A 27,485-nucleotide genomic window follows, 5' to 3' on the forward strand; every position below is an offset into this window, starting at 1 on the left:
TGGAAAAATAAAAATTACTAGGAGTAAAAAAATTTTATCAGCAGTGTTTGATTTTTACAAAAAAAAAAAAAAAAAAAAAAAAATATAGAAACTCTTCGAGATATTACCTATTGTAAAATACGTTGTTTCCGTTGAATTTAAAAATAATTTAAATGTAATCGTTGTCTGAAATTCAATTATTATATTATGGTATAATGTTTATTATTAAAATACTGTTTAAAAAATTTTATCAAAGACTTTTAACGTGATTCTTTTGTATTTAAAAAAAATTATTTCTGTTATAATCATATTTATATTTCTATAAATGTTTTATTGCAATTTATATTACTATATACTTTTTACTGATTCACACAATCTGGAAATGAAAATTTTAATGTTATGGCTGAGGCATGTATATTTGTTCTAATACTTACTGTGATAGTAAGCGTCAAACCAAGGAGACGAACAGCATTACTACCAGATGTTTTTATGACTTTATGTACGTGTATACATGCTTTGATGAAACTGCAGCTTCATGCAGATGTTATGAATCTATATCGTTTTTATAGAAGCGAAATGTCGTTAAACCGATCGTAAAGTTTGTAATATCACTTTCAAGTTTCACTTTAAAAAATTAATTAACAAAAAACTGAGAATTATTTTGCAATTCTACAAATAGCTATTTGTTTTGCAACCTAATACTTATACTTTCTCTCGGTTATGTTTAAATTAACATGATCATTTTTTTTATGTCAATCTAAGGTTAAAAAAAAAATAAAAAAAATTTTTTTTTTAGCAAAATTGATAACGAAGAGACTGGTGCTTAAAAAATAAGAGCAATAGAAGCGGAGACGTAAGTGATAAACTAAATAAAAAATTGGCATTTTTTCATTAATTGTTAAATAAATAAATGAAGCCGACGTTTGATTGGGAAAAATCTAATTTTTCCCGTATTTCTGGAGACATTTTGAAGGGAAATGACCAATTTTTTCTCTACTGGAAAACATAAAATTGAAAAATCTTTTAGGCCATGGACTAAATGTGTAGTGTGTAGTATAGAAGTACAACTTCAATAATCACTTTTATATGCAGGATTTTTACCATCACATAACTATAGTACTACAACAATGATAAATTTATTATTATTTATTAACTGAATTTACTTGTATGTAACAATTAAAAAACGTTTTATTTTTACATTTTGTTTTGTTTACATGAACAACCTTATATACGTAATACTATATTTAACGTTTTCGAGTTATATTTTCTTCTGTATACGCGCATTTATCATCTGCTTTGAACGATATTTTCAAAAATACCGTGTCTTCAAAGAAAATTCAGAAATATTTACCTGCTTTAAGAGAATTTGCATGCTCCTTGTTGTATTTTTAAAAACCGGCATACAAGTATGTGAGAGAAAAATTTTTAAACTCATTACTAAACCCCTAAGCAATCAGAAGGTGGTTTTCTAAAGTAGATTTGAATTCTGAGGTGAGCCAATCTGTGTTGAAATCTATTAGATCTATAGTAAATAAAGAGAGAGCGGCTGGGGTTGAACTACAATTTGGTTTACAATTAGATGGCATGTAAAAAAAAAAAAAAAAAAAAAAAAAAAAAACAAGTCGAGCGCTAAAATAACGAATGGTATGGACTACAGTATAAATGAAAAAAAACTTATCCCTGAAACAGGCTTCTTATGTTTTAGTAGCAATGCTCGTAACTTTAAATGGACATTTTAAAACACCAGTGGCATATTATTTCGTAAATATCTTGTTCGGCTCAGTCAAGGTCAACATGATAAAAGAACTGCTCTTAACTTTGCACGAAAATTGTATCAGTGACGTACGCTCACTGACTTTCGATGGGGCAGCGACAAATCTGTCTATGGTATTACATCTTGGTGCACATTGGAACAGTCTAGATAAAAATTTTTTTTTTTTACACCCTGCCACTAATGAACCAATTGTTGTGATTCCAGATGCATGTCATATGCTGAAACTAGTGCGAAATACCATGTCTAACTACAACTTAGTAGACATTAGTGGCCGTTACTTAAAACGGCAATTTTTGAGCGATTTGGTCAATTCACGAGAACGAATCTTGGAACTAAAGGTAAAAGGAGATACGTAGAGTATAGTAATGAGAAAATGAAAGTCAAGATTGCAGCTCAAACTTTAATTTTGTGGTGCGCAAGCGACGGCAATCTATTGTCAAAATATGAATGATGCTGTAAATATTTTGAACTCCAGGCGAAAATATGGAAAAACCAGTAACTAAAATGCTATTTCAGGTTGACTATTGAAAATGTGGAGAAAAAAGTAAATGGCCTGATCTTTTATATCAAGTCTCTAAAAATTTTGTACGAAAAAAATTGATTCCAATTCCTCAAAGTAAAAGAAAAACTGGGTATTGGGGCCTCATTGTTGCTTTGAGAGGTGCTATTTTTCTTTCGAAGTATTTCTTTCGCAATGGTCTCTTGTTGTGTCAACTAATGTGTAAGCTATCACAGGATTATTTATAAACATTTTTCTCTTGTATCAGAAAAATAAGTGAATTTAATAACAACCCAACGTGCTTTCAGTGTCAGTGCGTTTATAAAAAAAGTTTCAGTCACATTAACTGTATTAAAATTTAGGGCAAGTGTAGTAGTCAAGATAAAACCGCAATTCTTAAAGTAAAGAGTGATGAGGAAGACTATAACAACTCAGCTATGATGACAATCTCTTTCGATTATGACTACATAATTATGCAGTAATGGTCGGTGTTGGAACGAATACCAAAATGACGTTGTTAGATACATTGCCGGCTGCGTTGTCAAAAGTGTTAAAAAATACATTAACTATGACATGTGCAAGGAAAGTTTACAAAAAACGATGTGGTATGTGCATGCAAAACTGCTGAAAAATTTATGAGGAGCACACAGAATTTATTTTCAAAGAAAAAAATTATTGATTATCTAATGCTACAAGCTAGACAATTACTACTAACTTCCAACTTTTTTCAACACTTGGACAATTCCGTTCAGAAAAACGTACAATATCATTATACGACCACATGAATCAATCTAATTTTAAAGTACTATTTCGAAATTCGGCTACACCATAAAGCGCAAAATCTGCAAGATAAAGTCAAAAGAATCAGACATTTTCACAACAAATTAATTCTATTTAAAATAAAGTAAACCATCATTTATTGACATCACACACAAAACGGCTAAGCTCGTATACGTACTACAAAACAAAAACATCGACGCTGCATGCATCGCCGAAACGCACTTGGACATCACAAATACCAAACTACAAAGTCCAAAAACAATCCAGACGCAGACGCAAGAAATCTCATGGCAGAGTGGCTATCCTTGTTCGCAAGTGAATCCACCATCGTATCATAAGTACAGACACTGAAAACTGCGAAGCAGTTGGAATCAAAAGGAATACACCACTTTCTCCGTTTTTATTAGATTCATCTCCCTCTGATCTCCTCCCAAGGACGATCCTAACCACCATTGCATAACCTCGCTGTTTGACTCCAACATCTCTACGATCGTCGACTAAACCAACCAAATTTCTTACAACCTATGTAATAGTTTCTTGTAATTTTTAACATAAATATATCTACTCTGGAAGCTTCGGCTTTATTATATAATATTTTGTTTGAGAAGAATCTTTGGTAATCGTATTCAAGATTACGATGTTGGTTTAGACAAGCTCTAATGCATTTTCTTTCAAATACTCTCAACCTTCCCATGGTAGAAGCACTTTGATTGAACCAGACTGGAACAGCATACATGAGTATAGGCCTAATGAGTAACATATAGCAAATGACTTTAGCTCTGAAGGCTCAATACTTGCATTGGAATAGCCTGCCCAGCACTGAGAAGGCTTTGTTAGCTTTTTTTAGTTGGGAACGTGGCTATTCATGCATGCGCATCAGATGGACTAGCTTGACCACCAGGTAAGGAAATCAACAAGAATCACTTGTGGTCCATTTAGATCGTTTTTTATTTCTATTTGGATATTCTTCCAATTTGCCTTTTCCGCTTGCTTTTTGCCAATTTGTGTCTCGTCTAAATAAAATGGTTTTACATTTAGAGGGGTTGATTTTTAGTTGACATTCATCCATACTGAGTCAAAGGCTTTTTTGACATCAATTAGGCGTACAGCTACTATTTTGTCTTATTTTAATAATTAGAAATATCTGATATAACTTTATATAGTGCGTGAACCGTTGAATGCTTGAATTTAAACACAAATAGGTCTTTTGGTATTACGTTATTATAAATAGCTAAGTTGTTTGTTTAACAGTAATTTAAAGACTTTGCTTACACTCGGTGATAGGTTTATGGGTCTATGACTTTTTGGATCCGTAGAATCTTTTCCTTTTTTTAAGTATCGGAACGAATTTTGCTATTTTCCAAGCTTTTTGATAATATGAGTTATTAATGATGTTTTTAAAGAAGACAGTATAGTAAATTATGTATTTAAGGTTAAGATTTTAAAAAGCTATGTTGGGAATTTTGTCCATTCTCGCTGATGTTTTGTTATTTAATTATTTGAGTTTTATTAATGTACCGATTGTTTTGACGAATACTACTTGTTCGTTGTTAGCCACGTTACTGGCAGGATTTATGTCACTAAAACTTTATTTTGTTTCACCCCTTTGGCTTTTTGTTTTCAGATAGTATTTACATTTCTGAAATTTATTATTTATTAGTTAAGTGAACCTGTCTTGTGAATTTTTTGAAGTAAAACTTCTTATGGCACGTTATGAATTTTTTCGAGCGACACGAAATTTCTGAGCCCCCCACCACTCCAGCCACTCTCTCTCTCTCTCCACGTCCCCCTTGCCACCGCATGCTATACTAGCAGTGCATCCCTACCACTCCAACCGTTCTCTCTCTCTGCCGCGTCCCCCTTGCCAACACATGCTATACTAACAGGCATCCCTACTACTCCAACTCCAGCCGCTCTCTCTCTCTCTCTCGTTCTCTCTCTGCCTCGTCCCCCTTGCCACCAGAGCAGTGCATATACGCGTAGAGTGGGACGTGGGACGGCCTTTCTCTCTGCCTCACTCTCCTTGCTACTACATGCTCAAATTTTTACGTGTATATATATATATATATATATATGTGTGTGTGTGTATATATATGTGTGTGTAATGAGGTATTATTTGCTATTAAATAACCTCAAATTCGTATTTTAGTTGTATTTTTCTGACATATGAGTTATAAATTGCGAAAAAATTATTATACCTTGAAAATTAATAGAGATGTTTACAAATTAATTAAAAGTGTTTTTATAACAATATAACCTCATAAAATAAGAAAAATCGTCATATCTCGACGGAGAAGTAAAATAGGCCAAAAATACCAATTTCTTACGGGTATCCTAAAGGGGAAATAAAATATTGAGACGCACAAATTGAGGTGTCATTTGTTATGATTACATAACCTTAAATTCGTATTTGCGGTCTATCTTTATGAAATTGGAGTTATAAATTACGAAAAAATTGCAGTATACTTCAAACATTAATGCAGATGTGCGCGAAGAAATTTAAAGTCATACCCTCAAAAAATTAGAAAAAACACCATATCTCGAAGGAGAAGCAACATAAGTCGAAAATACCGATTTCCATGGGTTTACTTAAGGGGAAAAAACAATCGAAGCGTACAATTCGGTTTGATGAAAACATGGTTTTCAGCCATTTTAAATACGAAATTTTTTTTACTTGTTTAATGTTATTGAAAGAAATTTACTTATTTAACTCGTAGCAATGACACATATGATTGCTTCTCATAAAATTTTCTGCATATAATGAGTTTAATATTTGATACTTGAAGTTTCACTTCTATCGTGGGTCCCACGACCCATTTTTTTTCTTTGCTCTTAGTTACGTTTTTATAGTTCTAGACTGAGGCATTGAGAATATCTATTTCGCATGTTAATACTAGATTATTTTCTTTGTTCGTTGGTGTTCTATTCAAGTATATTTTTTATGCATTCTTCGTTGTTTGCATTAATGTGAGCAATTTTATAGCTTCTCTATCTTTATTTCTAAAAATTTTGTTGACTTGAGGAAAGAATAATTCGTTTTCTTGATGTTTGATTCCTTTTATTTTACTTGCTCAAAACTTGTTACACAAAATTGACAATTAATGTTTAATGCTATAACTTATTTCTTTTATCATTTTTTTGTTTTCGATAATTCGTTGATCACCAATCTATTGTTATGATTACGATTTTTTAATAGATTTTAAGATAAGAGACTAATCGTTTTTTTTTTAAATTAATAATCTGTTTAATCCCTTAGTCACATATTTTTCTATGCTGTCGCTCAGCTCAAACTCCAGTAATTTGGAACTATCGTGTCGTTTATGTTATCGCTTAATATTTAGATAAATTTATCACTTTCATCATAAGTTAAATTGCGGTCTTTAGATATTTTGATTTCCATATTATCGTTAGAAATATACTTTCTGAACTTGCTTCACTTGGTCTGTTTGAAGCTTTTGTTGTACCTTTGTTGATTTATGATTATGTCAGTGTTAATTTGCTTGAGATCGGTCATTATTGCTAATGCTTGATGGTCACTGTCATACTCTATCACCGGAATTTTTCCACAAAAATCAGATACCACAAGTCTCGAGTCTATCGTACACAAATCGGGTTTGGATTGGCCCCTGTCCAGTGTGACAAATTTACTGGCGAACTCAACAGGTGCACATAAGACGCCACCACGACAACCACACCCCCGTAACACGCATTCAAACTCCCACTCGACCTTAGGCATCTCATTAAAGAGAAGAAAAGAGTCCGGAAACTCTGACAGAAACGAAGAACCCCAGCATTAAAAGTCTACCTTAACTCTCTCGAAAGAAAAATTAAATCCCAAGTTTTTAACTTCCGAAACAAGGAATGCAACAGATTCATAGCCAAGGCAGAGTCTCAGCCAAAGAATGCTTGAGAGGTCGTTAAAAAACTTCGTAACAAACAGCCTTCCCTACCCTCCTTTAATAAGGGAACAAACTCTACTCACTAGATTCTGATAAAGCAGAGATCTTTGCAGATTCACTGCAAATTAAATGCTTCCCCAACCTTAGCCCTGAAGAATCAACTTAAAAACAAGCGAATATCAACCACACAGTGCTGCAACAGGTCCTCAACCACCCGGATTTAAAACATTGCACACCCTTCGAAAACAAATGTATCATCCACTCTTTTAAGACTCAAAAAGTCCCTGGAAAAAATGGCATCTCCAACAGAGTCCTTCAAATCCTTCCTCAGAAATTGATCATGGCGATTTTCAACACTACTAACACCGTGATGTGCCTTCGTTACTTCCCAAGCACCTGGAAAGAGACCACGGTCATCTGCCTTCTGAACCCATTAGCAACCCCTTGGGTCATAGGCCCGTTAGTTTACTCTCCTCACCCAATAAAATTAACAAAAGTGTCATTTTTACCCCCCTAAATAAGCACGCCACATAAAACATCCTACCAGACGTGCAGTACGACTTGAGAGCTAGACATTCGGCGATACAACAGCTTCTGAGAATCACCACAGATCTCTCAGAGAGCCTTATTCACAAAAACTTCACCACGATAGCTTTCCTAGATGTGCAGCAGGCCTCTGACAGAGTTTGGCAAGAGGGCTTCCTGTACAAGCTTATTCAGTTAGGTTTTCCACACTACCTCATTGGCACCATCAAACTTTACCTTTTGAACAGATTACTTCCGCGTTGAAATAAGCAACTCCCTCGCTAAACCTTGCTCAATAACCTCTGGAGTCCTCCAAGGCTCTAAACTCTTACCCACCCTTTACAACATTTTTTGCCACGACTTGCCCCAGCGCGAAGACATCAAGACATACATCTATGCAGACGACGTCATGGTCAGCTGCACGTAAAAACAATACTCTCGGTACACCACCCTTCTAAACGAACATATCGTCACTCTCCATATCTGATATAGTCTTTGAAAACTGTCTTTGAAACTTTTGAATCTGATATAGTCTTCGTCAATGAGGTTAAGACTATAGCCATGTTCATCTCCTGGATAAATCCAAGGAAGAAACTCCAGAAGACAAGGATGAACGGAGTAGAAATCAACTGGAACTATTCTGCTAAGTACGTTGGCGTTACGCTAGACCGATGACCAACGTACGTTCAACACATCAACTGCACTCGCGGCAAGGCATACGGAGCCTTCATACAGATAAAGCCCTTCTTTACCAACAAAACAGTCTCCCAAAAGACCAAACTACGCACCTTCAACGCCATGATGAAGAGTATCAGTGTCTACGCGATCTTAATGTTGGGCGTTACAAAGGGAAACGAACTAAAGGGTATCGAAGACCCTTTTATGAAGATTCTAAGGTCAGTCCTGGATGTTCTATAGTGAATCAGAAATACTCAAATAATCAAAGAGTTCAACATCGTCCCTAAAATTCAAGCAGCTCCTGCCCTTGCATAAAAAATGCGTGCCTCCATTACGGACCACCCTAACCCCATCATCGTCATACTCGCAAACATCCAACCTGGACGCTTCGATCTTATAAGACGCATCCAGGCGCTCTCACGCCGAATTCTAAGGACCTCCAAAATACTCTAGGCCTTCAATTCCCTATGCTTCTATCGGATGCATCCCCATAATTTGCCGAAAAATCGGAACTTTAATTTTACACGCTCCCCTCAGGAGCACCCTTCCACCCGCCGTATTCTCTACGGCCTCAACTCAATACAATAGTTACACACTACACAAGTACACTTTTAAATCCACACTATACAGTGGACTCACATATTGCGCGCACATACAATAACACCAAAATTTGAGCTCTTCCATCTCTATTCCGACGCAATCCAATATTTCAGCTTCGCCCAGTTGCGAAAGTGTTCCTTTTTCCTCTCTTTTGAAAGCAAGCTGGCCTCTGAAATTCTCTGTTATTTTTTGTTTTTCTGTTTCTCTTAGGTCCTTTTTGTCTTCTAGGGGAGTAATCCATGCAGGAAAGTTAATTTTTACTTGATATGTACACCGGTTGAATCCCACACTACCATCGGAATAGCTGGAATGTCTATGAAGATTTTTCCTTCTTACTCGGGAGCTGATTTGCTCGAGGATATTATAACCAGACTTACTGACTTCGATTGCAGGTAGCATCGATTTTACTCTGACGCCAGCTAGCGGAACCTACTGAAATACAGCGCAAAGCTAGAGTTTTTATTGCAAAAATTTGAGCTTATTTATTGCTATTACTACATTTATTGCTATTGCTACAATTAACGTACATACACTCATTTCAATGATGATTGCACCACCTTCGTACACCATATCGTTTCATAGATGGTACATTTATATTCATATATCGTCTGCCATAGAATGGACAAGAAGTATAACTTCGTACTTGGGTACCTAAGCACCTACTGCCCACTGGTTTTTGTTATGGAATTCCTATGCAAAAATGGTTTTTGATCGTTATTCGATTCCGATAGCTATATAAAAAAAATATTATTGTTACCAAACACTATGGAAAAAGCGCAAACCATATGTCATAAAAATACATGTACGAGTATCAGCATCTTACTTCATGATTTAATTGTTTGAAAATCATATGAAAAGCCCCCCCCCCAAAATTGTAATATATTGTAGATGCTGTAAAATTGAAAGTACATGACTTTTTAATGAAAATTAGTAGAAACTTTTTTCTTGCTAGAAGCCTTTTAAGTCCATACATGTGGTTCGTTCGAGTTTTATGCTTTAAAGTTAGAAAATACTATTTTTATAATAAGCGAGGTAAGTGCGTATAGAATTGCATACAAATAATACCTAATCAGGGTATTTGCCATTTATTTGGATGACGGCCGCTTCAACTATTTTTCTCTAGGAGATTAAACACAGGAAATCAATGAAAAATAGTGTAGGCAGCACCGTAAAAGCGCATAGTGAATAAAGTGCCCTATACCAAGCATAACAAAAAGTTACACCATCCCATATTTAAAATTGTACACTTTTTTTGCAACACAATTTGACATTGCCCTATGTTTTTTGGCTTGAGCAGTTACTTTCATTAGAGATATTTTTATTTGTTAGTAAATAATTAATTATATAGTTTATCGAATGCCAAAGCAACTCGAGGATACATGGTTGTCTCATCACTAAAAGTGCCACTGACTATCCAGCTCCATTTTTGTTTTGTTTTTTTAAGATGCAGCATTAAAAGTGAACCCCAAATGCCAAATGTGTTATTTCGTCATTATTAAAGTTATACTTCTGTAACGTTGGTGAACTATAGTTACTAATAAATTTGTTTCTCCGCTCGTTTTTTCGGAATTTTCCATGTTGAGCTAAAAGTACTTTCGAGCAGGGACCAACGTGCATCTGAATAGAGGTGAATCCCCTGCAAACTCTACTCGTAGCTGCAGCACATCGATCAACTACGATTCATGCAAACACACATTGGTCTGTGCTGACCGGAAAAGAGAAGCAAATAAGATAATAAAATACCTTCCAATACAGGGTAACGAAATAACTTGAAAAACTAATAGAGGCAAAAAATCCAACTGGGAACAGCTAAACTGGGGTGCAACACTAAATGCTGGCACAACTTAATGAGATGTTAAAAGTTAGAATAACATAGAATTAAAACACATAGACAAATAATAATACATACTACAGTAAACCTAGCAGAGCGACATTGTTAACTTTTCGCTCGTTTTAATACATGAATTACCCTCTTACACCATAGAATTTTTTCGCAATAGCCTAATTTTTATAATTCCGACAAATGCTGCTACACTTTAGAATGTAAAGGAAAGCGGAAAAGTTGAGCCGATAATTGACATTAGCTCCTTCCCCTCTTCCTGACTCTTATGTGTCGGAAAAGAGTCCGTGCGGCTACTCCAATATAAGTAACGGAATTCTAAATCCCCAGAGCACCACACGCCGACTCCCTCTCCAATAACTAGAAGCGAAAAACATTTTAACTAAAATTTTACCACAATTCTGAATTATCTTTGCAATATTGTAATCAGTCAAAACTACCCGTAAGTTTAGTTATGTTAACTCGCGAAAGGCAAGGTACTTCTATTATTACCACTACCCTTACTTTCATAATTATAACTACTATTACTATAATTACTATTATTATTATCATTATTGTTATTATTATCATACTATTAAACTTGTGTTATCATTATAAGTTGTTATAACAACAGCTAACATTGTTTCTGTTTAAGTATAGTTGATGTACCGTAGCACACCGATCGTTTATTCACCCAAACATTAACTTAAATATTAAGCGATTCTCTTCGTTCTTTCTGCAACAAGTTTAGTTGAATAAACGAACAGTGTCCAATATTAGTAAATACTAACAATATTCTATCTTAACAGTAATATTAAGACAAATTAAAGTTTTTGTAAAATTTGGATGAAAAGGAGAAAGGAAGGGCATGAGTAAGTAAATCACCTTCGCTTCTCTTGACGCACGGAGGAGAATGAGCCGGATGTGGGATGTACCAATTTTCAGTGGCTAAGCTAGAGCATCTCTAGCCAATTATATCTTTGGCTGTTGTCTTTCCCCTTCAAGATTTTTCTGGCAAATTTTCCTGCGTCGTCTCGAACCAGCGCGTCTCAGAGGTCCGCTACTCCTTATAAAAAGGCCCGGAGGCCTCGAGAAAAAGACTCGACGATAGCCCTTCAAGGTAGACTGAGTAGTAAGAGTCTACCTCTGCTACAACCCAGTCTACTGCAAAGCGAAGCACAGTACAGTTCAAATTTTACCCTAGAACAGTTGACTGGATAGTTAGAGTTCGTCTCTGCTATTCCACGGTCCTCCACAAGTGCGGTTTCAAAAGTTTTAACCTCAGACACTTCACGCTGATTCTCCGCGTGTACATTCTAATACTTAAAATAAAAAAAAGTTTCTCCAAAGTATTAAAATAGTTAACTGTGTTTTTCTTTTTTGCCGCGAAGTCTACATAATTGCCTATTACAGCATCGATAAGTTCTAAAACCGCGAAAATAAGTAATCAAGTGTTTTTCGTGAATCTAGAGCAATCACATTTACTCCGGATAATATTGGTTGCTCATAGATCAATCGCGAACTCAATCTCATACGTCGCGTAAATCTGGGGCAATCACCTTTTACTCCAGATGGTATTGGTGGCTCATAGATCGATCGCGAACTTAAAACTCGTTCTTCACGTAAATCTGAGGCAATCACCTTTTACTCCTGATGGTATTGGTGGCTCTTAGACCGATCGCAAACTTAACCTTATACTTCTTTCCTTTACGTAAATTCAGAGCAATCACATTTACTTCGGATGGTATTGGTGGCTCACAGATCGGTCGCGAACTCAAACTATTTTTTCCCCTTGCGTAACCTCTAGGGCGTAACTACCTTTAACCTCTAGATCGTGGACGGGACACTAGTTTGACACCATCGCGTCAGGTATTCCTGAAGAATCAGAGGCACGCCGCGAACGAGTGACAACCACTTCAATTCGATCAGGACAGTCGGGCTTCCCCTCTTTCGGACGCCCTATTAAGAAATTAAGCTACATTTTAGCCCTGCGTCCCACCTACGCGCCCAGTGCGAATCCCGAGTTATTGAGCGCAAGCTTAGACTTGAATAATACGTCGCGCCGACGTAACACTTCTATAGGCGCGTTATGCGTGAGGATAAATCAACGATTTCAGATTGGTAACCTTGAGAAAAAGTGTGCTGGAAGTAGATATTACATGTTACTTCGCCTCCGCCAACAAAAAAAAAAAAAAAACAAGCAATTCCCACAGAGACTTGTGACCCCCGACTTTCTGCACAGTAGCCGAGGGCTTTACCCACTCTGCTATGAGCGGCCCCTACGTAGGAAATTCAGTTACTGCATATTACCTTGTAGTTCGCAACTTATTTTTAGTGTAAATTTTCATTTACTGTATATTAGTTCATTTGGTTTGATTATAAGTTACATAAATAAATATTTTATTTGATAAACTAGTTGTCTTAGTCGAATGTTTTTTTCTAAAACTTGAAGATTAGTATATTTTAACAGAGCACCTTTATGTGTTAATAAATGTTTATTTACTTATCCTTAATTTTTTACTTTTACAATAAGTAAATAAATGTTCATATAGTTTTTTCATATTTTTTCAAAATTTTTAAAAATAAAAAAAAAATGTTTTGTTCCATATAAATACGGTAACTGATTTATATTGCGCTTTTTTCTTTTACAATTTTGCCATTTCTGATTAAAGTAATTTTTTGACTTAAGGACGATCTTCACATAGTTACCAGAGGAAAAGATCAGAGAGGTGAAAGGAGCGCAAATATATGCAGCAACTCTGGCAATTGTGTTTCTCATATGGACGTACTTACACACATGCTCTTAAGCATACTTGGTCCCTTTTTTCTTGTGTTATTAAAAAGAAAAAAAAAAAATTATAGATCTATTTGAAAATTTGATAGGTTTATCTAAAAGTAATCTTTCATACGAAAAAAATTGGAAGATTTTTACAGATAAATGTAATTTTACGTGATTTTTTTGGGTATTTTTTATGCTATTTTGAATATGTAAGTTTGATGTAAATAATACTTGTCCAAAAAAATCTACGTGTGATGGACGTCTTGAAGAAATATTCACTGGTATATAATACTACCCTATTGAAGAAAGCGGTACTGCACGATGGTTTTTCTTAATTTTTTAGATACAATTATATTTTTGGTATTAAATATGGACTAGGAATAAATGTGTGACTGTATGTGACAAATGTGAGCGTGACGTTAGAGATGTAATCAGCGTAGGCAATAGAAAGCAGTTTTGAAATCATTGGAAGATTCGATAAAAGCTGTAGTACTGGCTAGCCTAAATATTGTTTGTATTGTATTGTCCCGTAATATAATGTTTATAATCGTTAATGTATTAAATATTAAAATATTAATTAAAAACATACCCAATCAACGTAGGTATACTCATTTCCGCTATAATTGCACCACCTCCGTACACAATATTGTTTCATAGAAGGTATTTTTATACTCATAATTATATTTTTTGTCATATAATTTCATAAAAGAATACTTTATACTTGGGTACCAAAGTACCCACTGTCCACTGGTTATCATAAATATCTTAAGAGAAAGCATTATAATATGAGTTAAAGTTTTTAGAGCTGCTTTATTTAGTATTTGATCCAAAAATAATATAATTTGTTATTTTTAACAAGTTTTATAAGGCTATTTTTGTTGCTGCTCTATATGACCAGTGTTAAACTGCTCATCATTGTTTGTTTGGCAAGTGTAAGTTCAGAGCTTCAGAATACTCTAAACTACCATACTTTTAAGTTTCAACTAATTCTGTTACAATTTACATAAACAGGGCAACGTCCTAAGCGATATAATAGCGTAGTTCCAACAAAAAGAGAAACGTCAGTGTGAATATTCTATCACTTTAATTTCAGTTTTTTAGGGACTAAAGTTACAGTAGAAGGTATTACACAAGATAAAAGATAGAAATAGTAGTACACAGCATCCATACACACATTTATATGTATGTATGATTAAAATGATCTAAATATTAATAACATATAGAGAAAACAAAAATACTACTCACTTTGCAGCCCGGTAAAAAATGGCACAACCGTCCACATATTTTCGATCATTTTCAGCCATTGTCTTGGCTCTAGATTTTGGTGAAAAAATTCCTTCATACCCTTCCATTTTGAGTTCTGGCAGGAAAAAGTTGTAAAACTGATCAGTTTCGACTTCCTGCAAACTTATCAGATCTGCTGCGTAATGCCTAATCTCGTCGAGTATGCCCTTTTTGCGGTATTCCCATTCAAGGGCCCAACTTGGGCAATAACCGTACATTTGCCTCGTAGCATACTTGTCGCTCAGCACGTTGTAGCACATCACCGTGAAAATGCCTAAAAAAGATATTGGAACGTCATTTAGTTAGTGGTGATTGGCTGATGAAAAAAGAAATATTTATTTTTGCCGATGAAATGTCAATAATTTAAGAACTGTGTATAAAAAGGCATATTATTAATAATTGGTGGATTAATTCTTATAAATGGTAACCATCAGATGTCATATAATTATTTTAGTACAAAACTTATATTTCAATAAAAAGCTACCCAAAGATACTAAAATATCAAATATAAAATAGTCCAAGCAATGCACTGGTCCAACTTAAACAATGTGGTTCTAAATAAACAATTAACAGTTGATCGTTGAACATGTAAATTAAATCTGTAAGAATATTATAGTCACTAGTTAAGATTCTTACTCACTTGTGGAAGTTTAACTTACATGCTCCGTGTAATTACCCTGTCAGAATCGGGTTTATCTTTCAGATTTGGAAAAAACATTAAAAATCAGCAATTAACAATACTAAACTTTTAAAACTGTCACAAAATACGTTAGAACAAAGTGTGTTATACTTGATTTAGTATAAACTCGCAATAAATGACAAAAATTCAGATGTCACTATAAAAAACTTCACAAAACACTTAAACATCAATTATAGATAGGTATAACAAATGTTCTTAATTTTTTCATTAGAAAGTTTTTTATTCGTTGTATTTTGGTGTAAGATTATTTAGGAGTCCTTCTAACACGAGACCTTAAACACAAGCACCGTTTTCCTTTCTCTCAGTTGCTACGGTAGTAGCATTATACTATACTGATAAAAAGCTCCACAGTGATTGGGGCGTATGGAAAAATCTCAGAGGTACCCACGAAAAAGTGACGGAGTGGGGTCTGGAACTCAAGCCCTCCAGGCGGAAGGTAATGTACTCAATCACTCAAGATACTGGGAGCTCAGATTTCATTGTTACATTAGCTTCCTCAAGAGCTATTACTTTACTCTTGTAAGTACTGTTTTTAATTATTAAGCTTTTGAAATTTTAACTTCAACTTATTACTATGAATCAGTTTACAATATCATCTTCAAGAGATGATTAATTTGAAATTGAAATATTATAGCATAGGGGTCAGCATACACATTTTATTGGGCTTAAATTGATGTTTCACTATTTGTAGTGTTTGATTTATAATTAAGTTCTTCAGCGGAAGATCATCAAAGATATAACCGTCAATGCTGTCGCTGTAGGCTCAAATTTTGAAACTGAGATCTGCTCTCAATAACTTCCGAGCCTTTATCAACCCCACGCGTCAATGAACACGGCTTACATGCTCCTGTTAAACAAGTTGTGTATTCACGATACATGCGAACTGAGAAAAGAAACAATATAAATCCATATAGAAAAGGGACATGACTCTAATGCTTGTAGATTAGTGGAAAATTTAATATGGCTTTAATGAGTATACAGGCGATATTGATACATTTATCATCGTATGAATTGGTGCACATATATAGATGGCAGCACTTTTATACAAGCACTTTTAAAACCATTAATACATGCTCCTTATCGACAGCAAATATACTAAAGATTCATAATTAAAAATCACATATTTTTTGTTTTAAGAAAACTTCTTAATAAATAATTAAAAATGAAAAAAATATCCTCCCCAGGTGTGGATCGAACACACAACCTCCTGTTTACTAGACAGTTGCTCTACCACTTGAGCTAATTTAGTATACTTGTTATCGAAAAAGGGCATGTACTCGAACAGAATTTATAAGTAGGCGATCAGTAGGGCCTACTTAGGCTGCCTCTCTAGACTACTGAGGTACTACGTTGGCAGTGTCAGGAGGCGTTTGGTAGGCCCTAAGTAGGCTACCTCAATTGACGTAACATAACCAACTTTCAATTGATAAATATAGATATGTACGTATGAGAATACGCATTGTATTATAACTAAACAAAAGTCATGCTTCATTTCAAACAAATTATATTTAATTTTTTATGAAAATTTTTATCACGGATTCTACGTATCGATAAATATTGCAATTGTTTTTAATTACTTCGCCAAGTACTTTTGTCTTTGGATTCCTTAAAAGATTCTACATACAGATAAAATTCGGCACAAAGAATAAAAAAATTTTTTTTTATATTACGCAAAACCACGAATAAACCGCAAATTCTTGCTTTTTGTTCTATTTGATTATTCTAAAATATATTTGTATTTATATTTATATTTGTTTTTATTTTATGTTATCATTTTTTTTTACACGTAAATAACAAAATATGAGCTAATTAATTCTACAGCCACAACCATAAAAATTCCATTATTTAAACAATTTGGAATACCTTGTCCATTTCTCTTTATTAAAAGTTTAACATAATGGTTAAAAGGAGGTTCGATCGTTTTTCCCGGGGGGGTGTATAAGACACCGTGTTAAAGTAAGTTGTACTAACCGTGCATGAAAACGTTCGCCTACTGCATCACGGTTAATTTAACTGTATTCAACTCGTCAGTACTCAAAAGTTAAACCATTAAATGTTATGAGCAAATTATGGTACATACTTTGAAGCAGCTTGTTTCTGATGGTTCGTGTTAAAAAACTTGAAAACATGTTGTTTGCATGATAAAAAATAATCTAAGAAAAGTAAGAGGAGACTCAGCTTTCGTCAACAAAAGTGTGTGATAAATTTAAAAAAAAAAACTTTTTTTTGCACAGCATTATAGTTTGAAGTCTTAAGAAATTCTGGGCCAAGTTTCAGATCATGATTTCCGGTTTAACAAATTCTAGAAGCAATTTTGTAAAGACGTCTCGCTCCGTGTGAAGAGACCAACTGACAGCAGACGATGCTCGGTTCTCTCCCATACACTTAGCATAATAACTACTCACGACTTTGTTTACGTTTGCACAGATATTTCTTCCAAATACCTGATAAGGTGCATATTGTTTGACACATGAGTCTTCCTTAGAAGTAAAGCTATCAATTTGAACTTTTTTCTTATCATAAATAAATTTCTAGCCTCGAAATTTGTGCAACAAAGGCTGAATAATCGCTCTCACCCACAAGAGCAATGTTAAATCATGCAATTTTGGGAATTTTTTTCTTGAAAATTGGGCAGATAAAAAATATTGAAAAAATTCATACGTACTTCCAGCATGGTAAAGTACAATATTAATTTTTTTTAGCGAGTGAATAAATCCCCTCAAAAACGATCGAACCTCCTTAATGGAGTATCAATAAATATATCACTTTCTTCTATAACTTTGCTTCTCTTTTTTCTTTTCCGGCATTTTCACTTTCTTTTGCTTACAATATTTTTCTCCTGCGAATTTAGTAACGATTTCTGTAAGGCATCTTTTAAATTTAAGTGCGACATGATAATCATATATTTTATTTGACCCTTTGATTGACTCGTATTAAAAAAAGTTTTTATCATCTCTTTTGCTAGTGCATGAAGCTTAGAACGTCTCAAATTTGTTTTTATGATGCCTTTCCCAGAATATCAGGCAGGAACGTGTTACTACGTACCATGTTTACTTTTACATATAGTAAGTGTAAGGTCACAGAAGGTATGTTACCTGGAAGCTAACAAATCTGTTTAAAAGATAACAATGCCATGCGTTCTGAATTTTCTCGACTTTTCTGAAATAACATACTTATACTTCTAAAATGGTTTCTGAGAATTCCAAAAACTCGAGAAAATATAGGAAAATTACGTCGATTAGAATACCTTGTTTAAAATCATTATCAGAAACCTTACATTTCACTGGCTGCAATTCAAATTTAAATTTGTCAATTTTCTCGTGATTTTCCTTAATTTCGCTTTTACACTCACTATTTTGCGCCTTTAACATTTGTATGCACTCCTATAAGTATCGAGCATATCAAATATCAGGTCAAACGTTAAATCTTGCGGTATTTTTATTCTCGCATCCATTTTGTTTTTAGTTTTTTTTTTTAATTTTCATTATTTAAAGAACATTGTTGTACATAGTGTACAAGTATATGACTCGTGTCCCACAGAAAAATATGTTTGTGATGTTCTCTTGTGTGTATTTGGTTCTTTGCTGGTAAGAGAGTCACTGTATTGACTAATTATGAAGTCATGGAATTATGGCTCACTCTTGTACACATGACTATAACGTTCTGCATTATATTAAAATTACTTATCGAAAATAATTTCCCACCCCTCAATACCTCGCATAAAGGTAATATAAAAGGATGCGAGGAAAGGCTTGAGTATCTGTCATTACTCAATATTACGAGTAAATCAGACAACCCAGGATAAGTTATGGGATCCCTTACCACAAGTCTAAAAATTAATTCAATTATTTATAGGATCGATATATCATGAATATGTAAATGTATTATTATAAAGCATGTGATTTATCATGACAAAAACAAATTTATATATGTGAAAATTGATTCATTGATCGGACACCATGCCTTACAAAGCACGTCGCACTAGACTAGTACAGGAGATTAGCTTAGAGGTCCGAGAAGCAAGTATAATTGACCTGCTAGGCAGAGACTCTTGCGCTTAAATCTGATGTCGCTGTGACTTGCTAAAACAGTAGACCTCGATTTCTCAGCAACTCACTGTACTTGCTCCTGGTGAGGAGACTGACGGCCTGTTTATAGTCCTCATTTGTTGATGCTCACTTGTTGAATTCCTTTTTACTATACTAGACCTATGCGCTGCACGCTCGTTCTGCTAGTATTTTTCGAGGTAGATGTAAGAGCTAAGTAATAATCTTATAATTAATAATTGTAGTATTTTTTTGTAGCGGTTTTCCCAAAACAAAAGATAAAATGTGCTATTTTTTTGAGTAATAGCAACCGATGGTCATATAGCCCCTTTTAATTTTGTGGCAAAGTAATGAAATGATTTTGAAATAAAATAACTATAAGAAATAAAGAGAAAGAAGGGAAAGGAAAAATCTGCTGAAAAATTTGTGCTTTTTAACAAGTAATTTTAATAAGATCAATTTTTGGGCAAATGAGCAGAAAAATAAAAAAATTCAATAATTCAAAATTCAGAACGGCTTTACTTTTGCCTCTTTTTAGAGTTGTATATAACTTACGAAATAACTTAACCGTTAATCTTTACATGTTAAAATACAATATAGTGCCCCTTTTACGTCATATATATGAAATCGCTTAAAATAAATCAGGGAGAACGTCACAATATATATTATATACTAGTAGGACTACCCACCATTGCGCGCTTCGCGCGCCAATTCCTAACTACTTTAACGTAAAAGAAGAGTCTATATATTTAATCTGTTAGTGGGGAGAGTTTAAGGGGGCTTTAGCGAGCACTGGTACCAACCCGAAAACTATTCGGTTAGTTGGTATCACTGCTGTGAGTATATCTATATATATACGTGTATATTTATGCGAGCAGGCGAGCACCATCATCTATATATATATGATGTATCCGTACCTATGGTAAACAAACAGCAGCTTCTATCACGTACAGAACGTTTTATTTAGAATTAGTTTTTTTGTGTAATACAAAATGAAAGAAAGTGCCAATGAAAAGGAAAAAACGTGGAGGAATATCTCTCACATTTTGATTGGGCCTCGAAAAGGTCAGTTTAAGAAGAAATCCGTATCCATCGCGAAAAAAAAGAGAGAGGTTAAAAAAAGACTCTGCGAGGTATATACTTTTATTAATTAGTCTAAAAAACATAAAAAGAGAATATTGATTTTTATTCAAGTGCTTTACATTGTTTATAGAAAAAAGGTAGAGAGTGGGAAAAGAATGATATTTTGACTGGAAAAGAGTTGCACGAGCCGAGTGTTTTAGCTGATGAAATGTGGTGTCCAGATTGTTGCATTCCTCTGTCTTTTCAATTTAAAAAAATGAAAAAACAGCAAAGCTTGGGCTTCATTTACGACATTCAGTGCTGCAAGTGCCCTAGAATTATGACTTTCAGAACTTGGGAAACTTGACTGGGAAACTTTTCCGACAGCAGAACAAAGATTTAACTTTTGAGATGAATGCAAAAGCAGCTGTTGGTAAATATTGAAAGCAGTGAATTTGTCTTTACAAAAATGTATTAATTATTAATGATAAATGAATATATTTCATAGGTATCATTGCCTCTGGCATCGGTGAAACTCAGTTTAATGTCTTGTTATCAGCAATGAATGTCCCAGTTTCAGACTTTTTGCTGAAACGTAATGAAAGGATAGTAGGATCACAGATTGAAGAAGTTGCGATGGAATAGTGTAGTAGCAGTTTGGAAGAGGAAAAACGTTTGACCCTGCAGGCTAATAACATAATACCAGATGAGTACGTTGTCGGAACATCTTTGTAACTACTATCTATTTTTATACCGCTTCTCCTCCTTGTGTTTACTATACGTACGATGCGTATTAGTAATAAATATGTACCGCGTCATGCGACAAATTATCAGGAAAAGACGCATGGAAAATTCTCCCTTTTTATAATACAAATATAATTTTATGGAGTTGATTGTATGGAATGTATACACATAGTGGTCCCTGTGTTAAAATTGTTACTTGATTTTTTTTTTTACTAAATTTTTTATTTTATTTTGAGTTGATAAATTTTGTGTCGTCGAAATGAACTCTCTACATTCATCAATGGATATTCAGGACAAGTTGTTTTTTTACATACCAGTAATTTATAATGAAGTTAAATTTTTTATTTATACACCAAAATATTATTTGTAACATCCAAATCATCAATTTATTTGTTTGTGGCATTGAAAATAGTTTTGCTATATTTACCTAAACACGTTGATTTTTATTCCTAAACTTCTTACTTCGTCGCAAAGATTTTGTAACAATAATATTGAAGAGTAGTATAGCATTATTGATAGACTGTATGTCTATGTGAAAAGTGTCATGAATAAAAATTGTATCACAGATAAATTACTGTCGATTTATTTATCACCCACTGCAGTGTGATTCTAAATGTTTATTTACAGACTGGGACAAGGCAAAGATGGACTGACCTTCAGTTTTGACGTTGGATGGCAAAAACGAGGAACCGGTAGAGCATATAATAGTTTGTCAGGTAATAATGACTTATAAAAATGTTAGAGTCTAGGCATTAACTATTTTCAAGCAATAAAATAAGTTTACTGCTCGGTTCACAGCGATTTCAAGTTGCAAAGGTCTTGCCGCACTGTGCACCCTTGCCTAAAAAAATTTCATGACAAATACGAACATGGATCATGCCTATTTCTATTTATTATTATTTTTTGCATAGAGCACGGAGTTCTGATGGGCCATTATTAAAAAAAGTCTGTTCTTATGGAATTCGATGCAAGAGCTGTCGAAAATGTATTTGTGGCGACGGTAAAACTCTACGAAGGGGATAAGGGGATAAGGCTCTGCGAAGGGGATGGAAGCTGACATAGCAATTGAGTTGTACACCAAAAATAAGTTGTTTGACGAGAAAAACGTTTTTGGCGCTGGATTGATAATGGACAACGATTCTAGTACCATAGCAGGATTACGTCGAGTGTCTCCGCGCAGCATTCAATTATGGGCTAACAAAAATCACTCCATCAAAGCATTTTCTAATGCACTGTATGGATTATCCTTACGGAAAGCTACTATCGAGTATTTTACCAGTACTCTTAGTAGCGTTATTGCAGAAAGAAAAGGTCAACCCACTGTTTTGAAAGCAAAGATGCAAGCAATAATCCCACATGCTTTCGGGGATTATAGTCTTTGTACTTTTCACGATGACAAAGAGAATTACGTGTACACAAGAATACCGGGTAAAAAACCACTAGAAAATCAAAATCTGATAGTACCCTTGAATAAAATTATGAGTCGTTATTTAAAAAACGTCGAAAAATAGCTCCAGCATCCTCTACACAAGCAAATGAATCGTTCAACCATGTCGTTGCCTCGAAATGCCCTAAATCTAAGCACTCATCTGGATCAGAATCTCTATATTATCGCGTTGCAGCAGCAGTTAGTCAAAAAAACATAGGGCATAATTACATACAAAAGGCTGATGAGAAAATAGAATTAAGTCCAGTTACAGTGGGATCTCGATTCCAAGAAGTGAAACGTGAGAAGATATTTAAAAAAAATGAAACAAGAAATAAAGAAAAAAAAAAAAAAAAAAAGAAAAAAAAAACAACAAACCAGGGGGGATAAATGGGTCATGGGACCCACGGTAAGAACGAAGTTCTTTGAGCATGACATGAGTATAAAAACACAATTTCTCAGGTAACAAGGGGGTCGCCAGACCCATAGAAAGAACGAAGCTCTATAAATGTTAGTACTGCATTCATGTAGTTCACTAAACAAAAACTTGAAAAACGAATAAAAAAAAAAATAAAAAAAATATTTTAGTACTCACGATGGTTGAACTTCGTGAGAACGTCGTGCATAAATACAGTACTCACAAAGTTCAACTATCATGAGTACTGAAATATTTTTTTTATTTGTTTTTCAAGTTTTTGTTTAGTGAACTACATAAATGCAGTACTAACATTTATAGAGCTTCGTTTTTTCTATGGGTCTGGCGACCCCCTTGTTACCTGAGAAATTGTGTTTTTATACTCATGTCATGCTCAAAGAACTTCGTTCTTACCGTGGGTCCCATGACCCATTTATCCCCCCTGGTTTGTGGTTTTTTTTTTTTATTTTTTGTTTTTTTTTTTCTTTATTTCTTGTTTCATTTTTTTTTTTTTTATTTCTTGTTTCATTTTTTTTTTTTTATTTCTTGTTTTATTTTTTTTCATATTTCATTTTATCACATTTAATTACTTTTAACATATTTAATTTCATTACTTTTTTTTTCATTCTTTTGTATTTTCTTTATTTCTTTTTTTTTTTATTTTTCTATTTATATTCATTCTTTTGTATTTCCTTTATTTCATTTCTTTTTTCATATTTCATTACATTATTTTTTAACATAAAATTTTATTTGTTCAAATTTTATTTCATTTCATTATTATTTTTTTTTCATACTTCATTTTTTCATATTTCGTTTATTTTTTTTTCGTATTTAATTTCATTATTTTTTTTTATTTATAACAGTAATTATTAGCATTACTGTAATGCCAAGAAAACCTCAGGTTTAATGAAAATCGGTCGGTATTTTATGCATCAAATGCGTAAAATACAAATATTTAATGCGTAATAACGCGCTTTATTATATTTAATCTACATAACCATATTTATGCTAATTAAATTTTTTTTTTTTTCCTTAGAGGTATTATTTAGAAAACAAATACATAATTTATCATGAATTAAATGTAGTATTAGTGAATGCATATAAAAATGGAATATTATAGTTACGAACCACACGATAAGTACAAAAAACCGAGTTTCTATAGTCGGCAGCGCTCGTAGCAGAGTGGGTAAGGTACAGGACTCATATGCAGGAGGTCGAGGGTTCAAATTTCTTAAATGGAAAATTTTTTTTTTTTTTTTTTTTTTTTTTTTTTTTTTTTTTTTTTTTTTTTTTTTTTTTTTTTTAATTGTAAAAGAAAAAAATTCAAAGTCAAAGAAAAATTAATAAAGGAAAATAAAATTACTGTGGGAAAATAAAATTAAAACTTGTTTAAAAATTAATTGCTTGAGAGTGTGAGCGGGAATGGTGGGTAAAGGTGTGCTGAAGAGTAACACGGCACGGTTGGCAGATATACATATATAGTGAGGAGAGGGGAAGTGTGTTGAGAACAGTTGGTGAGGGGAACGGGGTAAGGGGAGAAACTTGAGAGGAAGAGATTTCTGATTAAAAAAAAAAAATCTGTCGGTTTTAAAATCCCAGCCCCCCGAGTAACGCGACATAAAGAACTTCGTTCTAAAAAAAAATTATTTGCTACCAGTCATGCAGGAAAAATTCGTAAAAAAAAGCTATAAATGGCTAGGTCTTCTAAAACAAACAGCATTCATAGGAAAAAGGGAATAACTTATGCTAGTGGCATAGGTCTCAGCGGAATCATGGATATTCCAATTAATTGTGTTGAACCATTGAGTATTCCGTCGGTAGTCGGTAACACAAATACAAGTAAGCCGACTAGCATCAAAATTATATTCGTAGATACAGAAACCACAGGTTTCAGTATAGAGAACGATCAAATATGCCAGGTACAATCATATTTACTCACCAGTATTATTTTTTTATTCAAAATTATAATTTTTCTCACTAGATTGCAGCTTTTAATGGAGAAACTTTTTACAACGCTTATGTAGTTCCAACGATTCCAATAAAACCAGCAGCATCTATGATAAGTGGGTTGACCGTGAAAAAAGGCGAATTATTTCATAGAGGAGAAAAATTAGAAACAGTGTCGAGAAAATCAGCAATATTAGGTTTTGTGCAATATATCGAAAACCTTCTCGAAAATTGTTTGAAACAAAATGTGATAATGTAGTTTTAGCGGGACATAATGTTATAAAGTAATTAATATTTAATTCAATAACTCATGCAGACGTGTGCATACATATGTATATACAACTTATTCCTTCTTTTTTTTGTAGATTCAACGCTGTGCGGATAAAAAAATTGATTAATCAATTTCAGTTGCATGACAGATTTATAAAATCAGTCTTTGGATATTCAGATACGTTAGCAATTTTCAAGAAAAAATTACCAGAGAGGGTGAAGGCTAAACTGTCTTTTTCTGCAGAAGCTTTAGTCAAAGATTATTTCCCTGCAGAAAGCGCAGAAAATTTACACGATGCTTTGCAAAATGTAAAAACTTTGAAAGCTCTAGTCGATGTGTTAGGCGTCTCTGAAGAAGAAATCATACATCACTGTAAGAGTCATCAAGACTTGCAGGATGCTGAAATGATTTTGCAACAGCAAAAAAGAAATAAAAAAGTAATTGATGATAACAAACAAAAATTAAGTGTATTAAAAGGTATTATTAATGATAAGATAATTTATAAAATGGCCAAAGAATCGATATCAACAGAAGTATTAGTAAATGTATATAAAAAAGATCCTACAAATGGTATCACCTTATTATTATCTATGAGTGTAAAAAATAAAGTAAGAGTTACTTTAAATATTAAAATTATTGACACAATTTGTGATAAAATAAAAAATAATTGCAGTTAAAATTTTTCAGTTTTCTATTTTATTTACAAAAAAATAAGTGTAAGTAATCCATAGGAGAACACGATTAAAAAAGAGTTACAAATAACATGAATTCTTTGTAAGTACTTGCAGTGTAATTCTGAAATATTCAAAAGCGCGCGCCTTACAAACAACAAGATGGCATCCCGTCATGACCCTGCTAATTCAATGACTTGATCAATACTTTACAAAATATCTCAAATATTTCCAGGCTTACCTATATTTTTGAAGGTACCATCTGAAAGCTGAGATGTTTTTCTATAAAACATTTACAGTCCTGATATGTAACTCCTCAATTATTGTTAGAAAATACCGATGTTTTCCCATTGCTCCATGAGAGGCTATGTATAATGTACGAACTTTGAGAGCAAATATCTCAAAATTTTCCAGGGTTAGAGGGGTAAATAAGGACACCGTTGGAATCAGCGTGTTTTTATCTATTAATTAAGCTACCTGTGATCTCCTAACTCCTCCCACTGGAGCCCCCTTAATGTCCGGAGTTTCGTGAAGAATAGGAGTTTCGTGTCTATTTGATCTACATCGTTAAAAATTAGTTATGTATTTATCAGTAAATTTTAAAATCACCCAGGAGGTACTGCCGCTGTGTGTTAAGAGTTTTTTTGGAACTCTTCGCTATTTTTAGAGAAAAAATGTATGTTAAGCTTTGCTAATTTTGAGAACTTCCAATTAATTCGAATATGATTAAAAAAAAAAAAAATAGTCCTTTTACTTTTATGTTGGATGTTAATACTACCGAAAAATACCAAGTAATTTTATCAATGAAAATTATCATTTTATGTTACAATATTTTTTGATCGTATGAAAAACACATATAACGCAATAAAGCCTAATACAAGTACTAAAAGAACTAAATAATTAGTATTAAAAGAAATATAATAGTTTAATGCAATTCACTTTTATAGTATTGGCTAGATTTATAATTTCTTTACAAAGTAAATATTCCTTTCAATACTACGTTGTGAATTTTATATTTGTTATCTGATTTATTTTGAATAAAAATATTGCTCGGATTTTGAACTCTTGAAAAAGCTACATATGCCTGAGTGAAAAAAATGATTCTTTCAAAATACAGCCCAATATTATAAAAACTTTGACCCTAAGCCATATTAATTGTCATGAGAAATGCGGGTACCAGAGGAAATTGTTCTCGATAAAGTATAAATGGTAGTAAAGAAGAATTTCCTGTATTCAAAGTTTCAACTACCATTTTATTTTATTTTATTACTTTTTTTTTTTTTTTTTTTTAATGTTTATAGTTTCATGGGATTTCACCAGATATGTGTTTGTCAATGTATTTTAAACACTTATTGCTGTTAACAGCCAATTCGACACTCAATTATACCTTGGCTAAAATTGTAGATCTGAGTCTAATGACTATGACTTGGGGCTTTTCAACAGACTCACTGAACCCATCAGACACGGGTCTAATAAGCCTATTATTAACTGTCTGGTATTTCTAACATGCTTACCAGATTAACAGACCCAAGTATTTTTATCGGTATACATCTCTGCAGGTATACATTTCTATCAGTATATATATAC

At 33.5% G+C, this 27,485-nt stretch overlaps 1 protein-coding gene across 1 annotated transcript in view; it reads right to left on the reverse strand.

Moving 5' to 3' along the window:
- twin (CCR4-NOT transcription complex subunit 6-like twin) overlaps positions 1 to 27,485 on the reverse strand; it is a 202,027-nt gene that overhangs the window by 77,117 nt on the left and 97,425 nt on the right. Inside the window, exon 4 of the mRNA XM_023391529.2 lies at positions 14,578 to 14,890. Coding sequence (XP_023247297.2) covers positions 14,578 to 14,890 — 313 coding nt within the window. The remainder of the gene's footprint in view (positions 1 to 14,577; positions 14,891 to 27,485) is intronic.

The sequence above is a fragment of the Copidosoma floridanum genome, unplaced genomic scaffold (assembly GCF_036245765.1).
Source record: "Copidosoma floridanum isolate Cflo_tuat_1 unplaced genomic scaffold, Cflo_Japanese_pri ptg000004l, whole genome shotgun sequence".
NCBI classification, from domain to species: Eukaryota; Metazoa; Arthropoda; class Insecta; order Hymenoptera; family Encyrtidae; genus Copidosoma; species Copidosoma floridanum.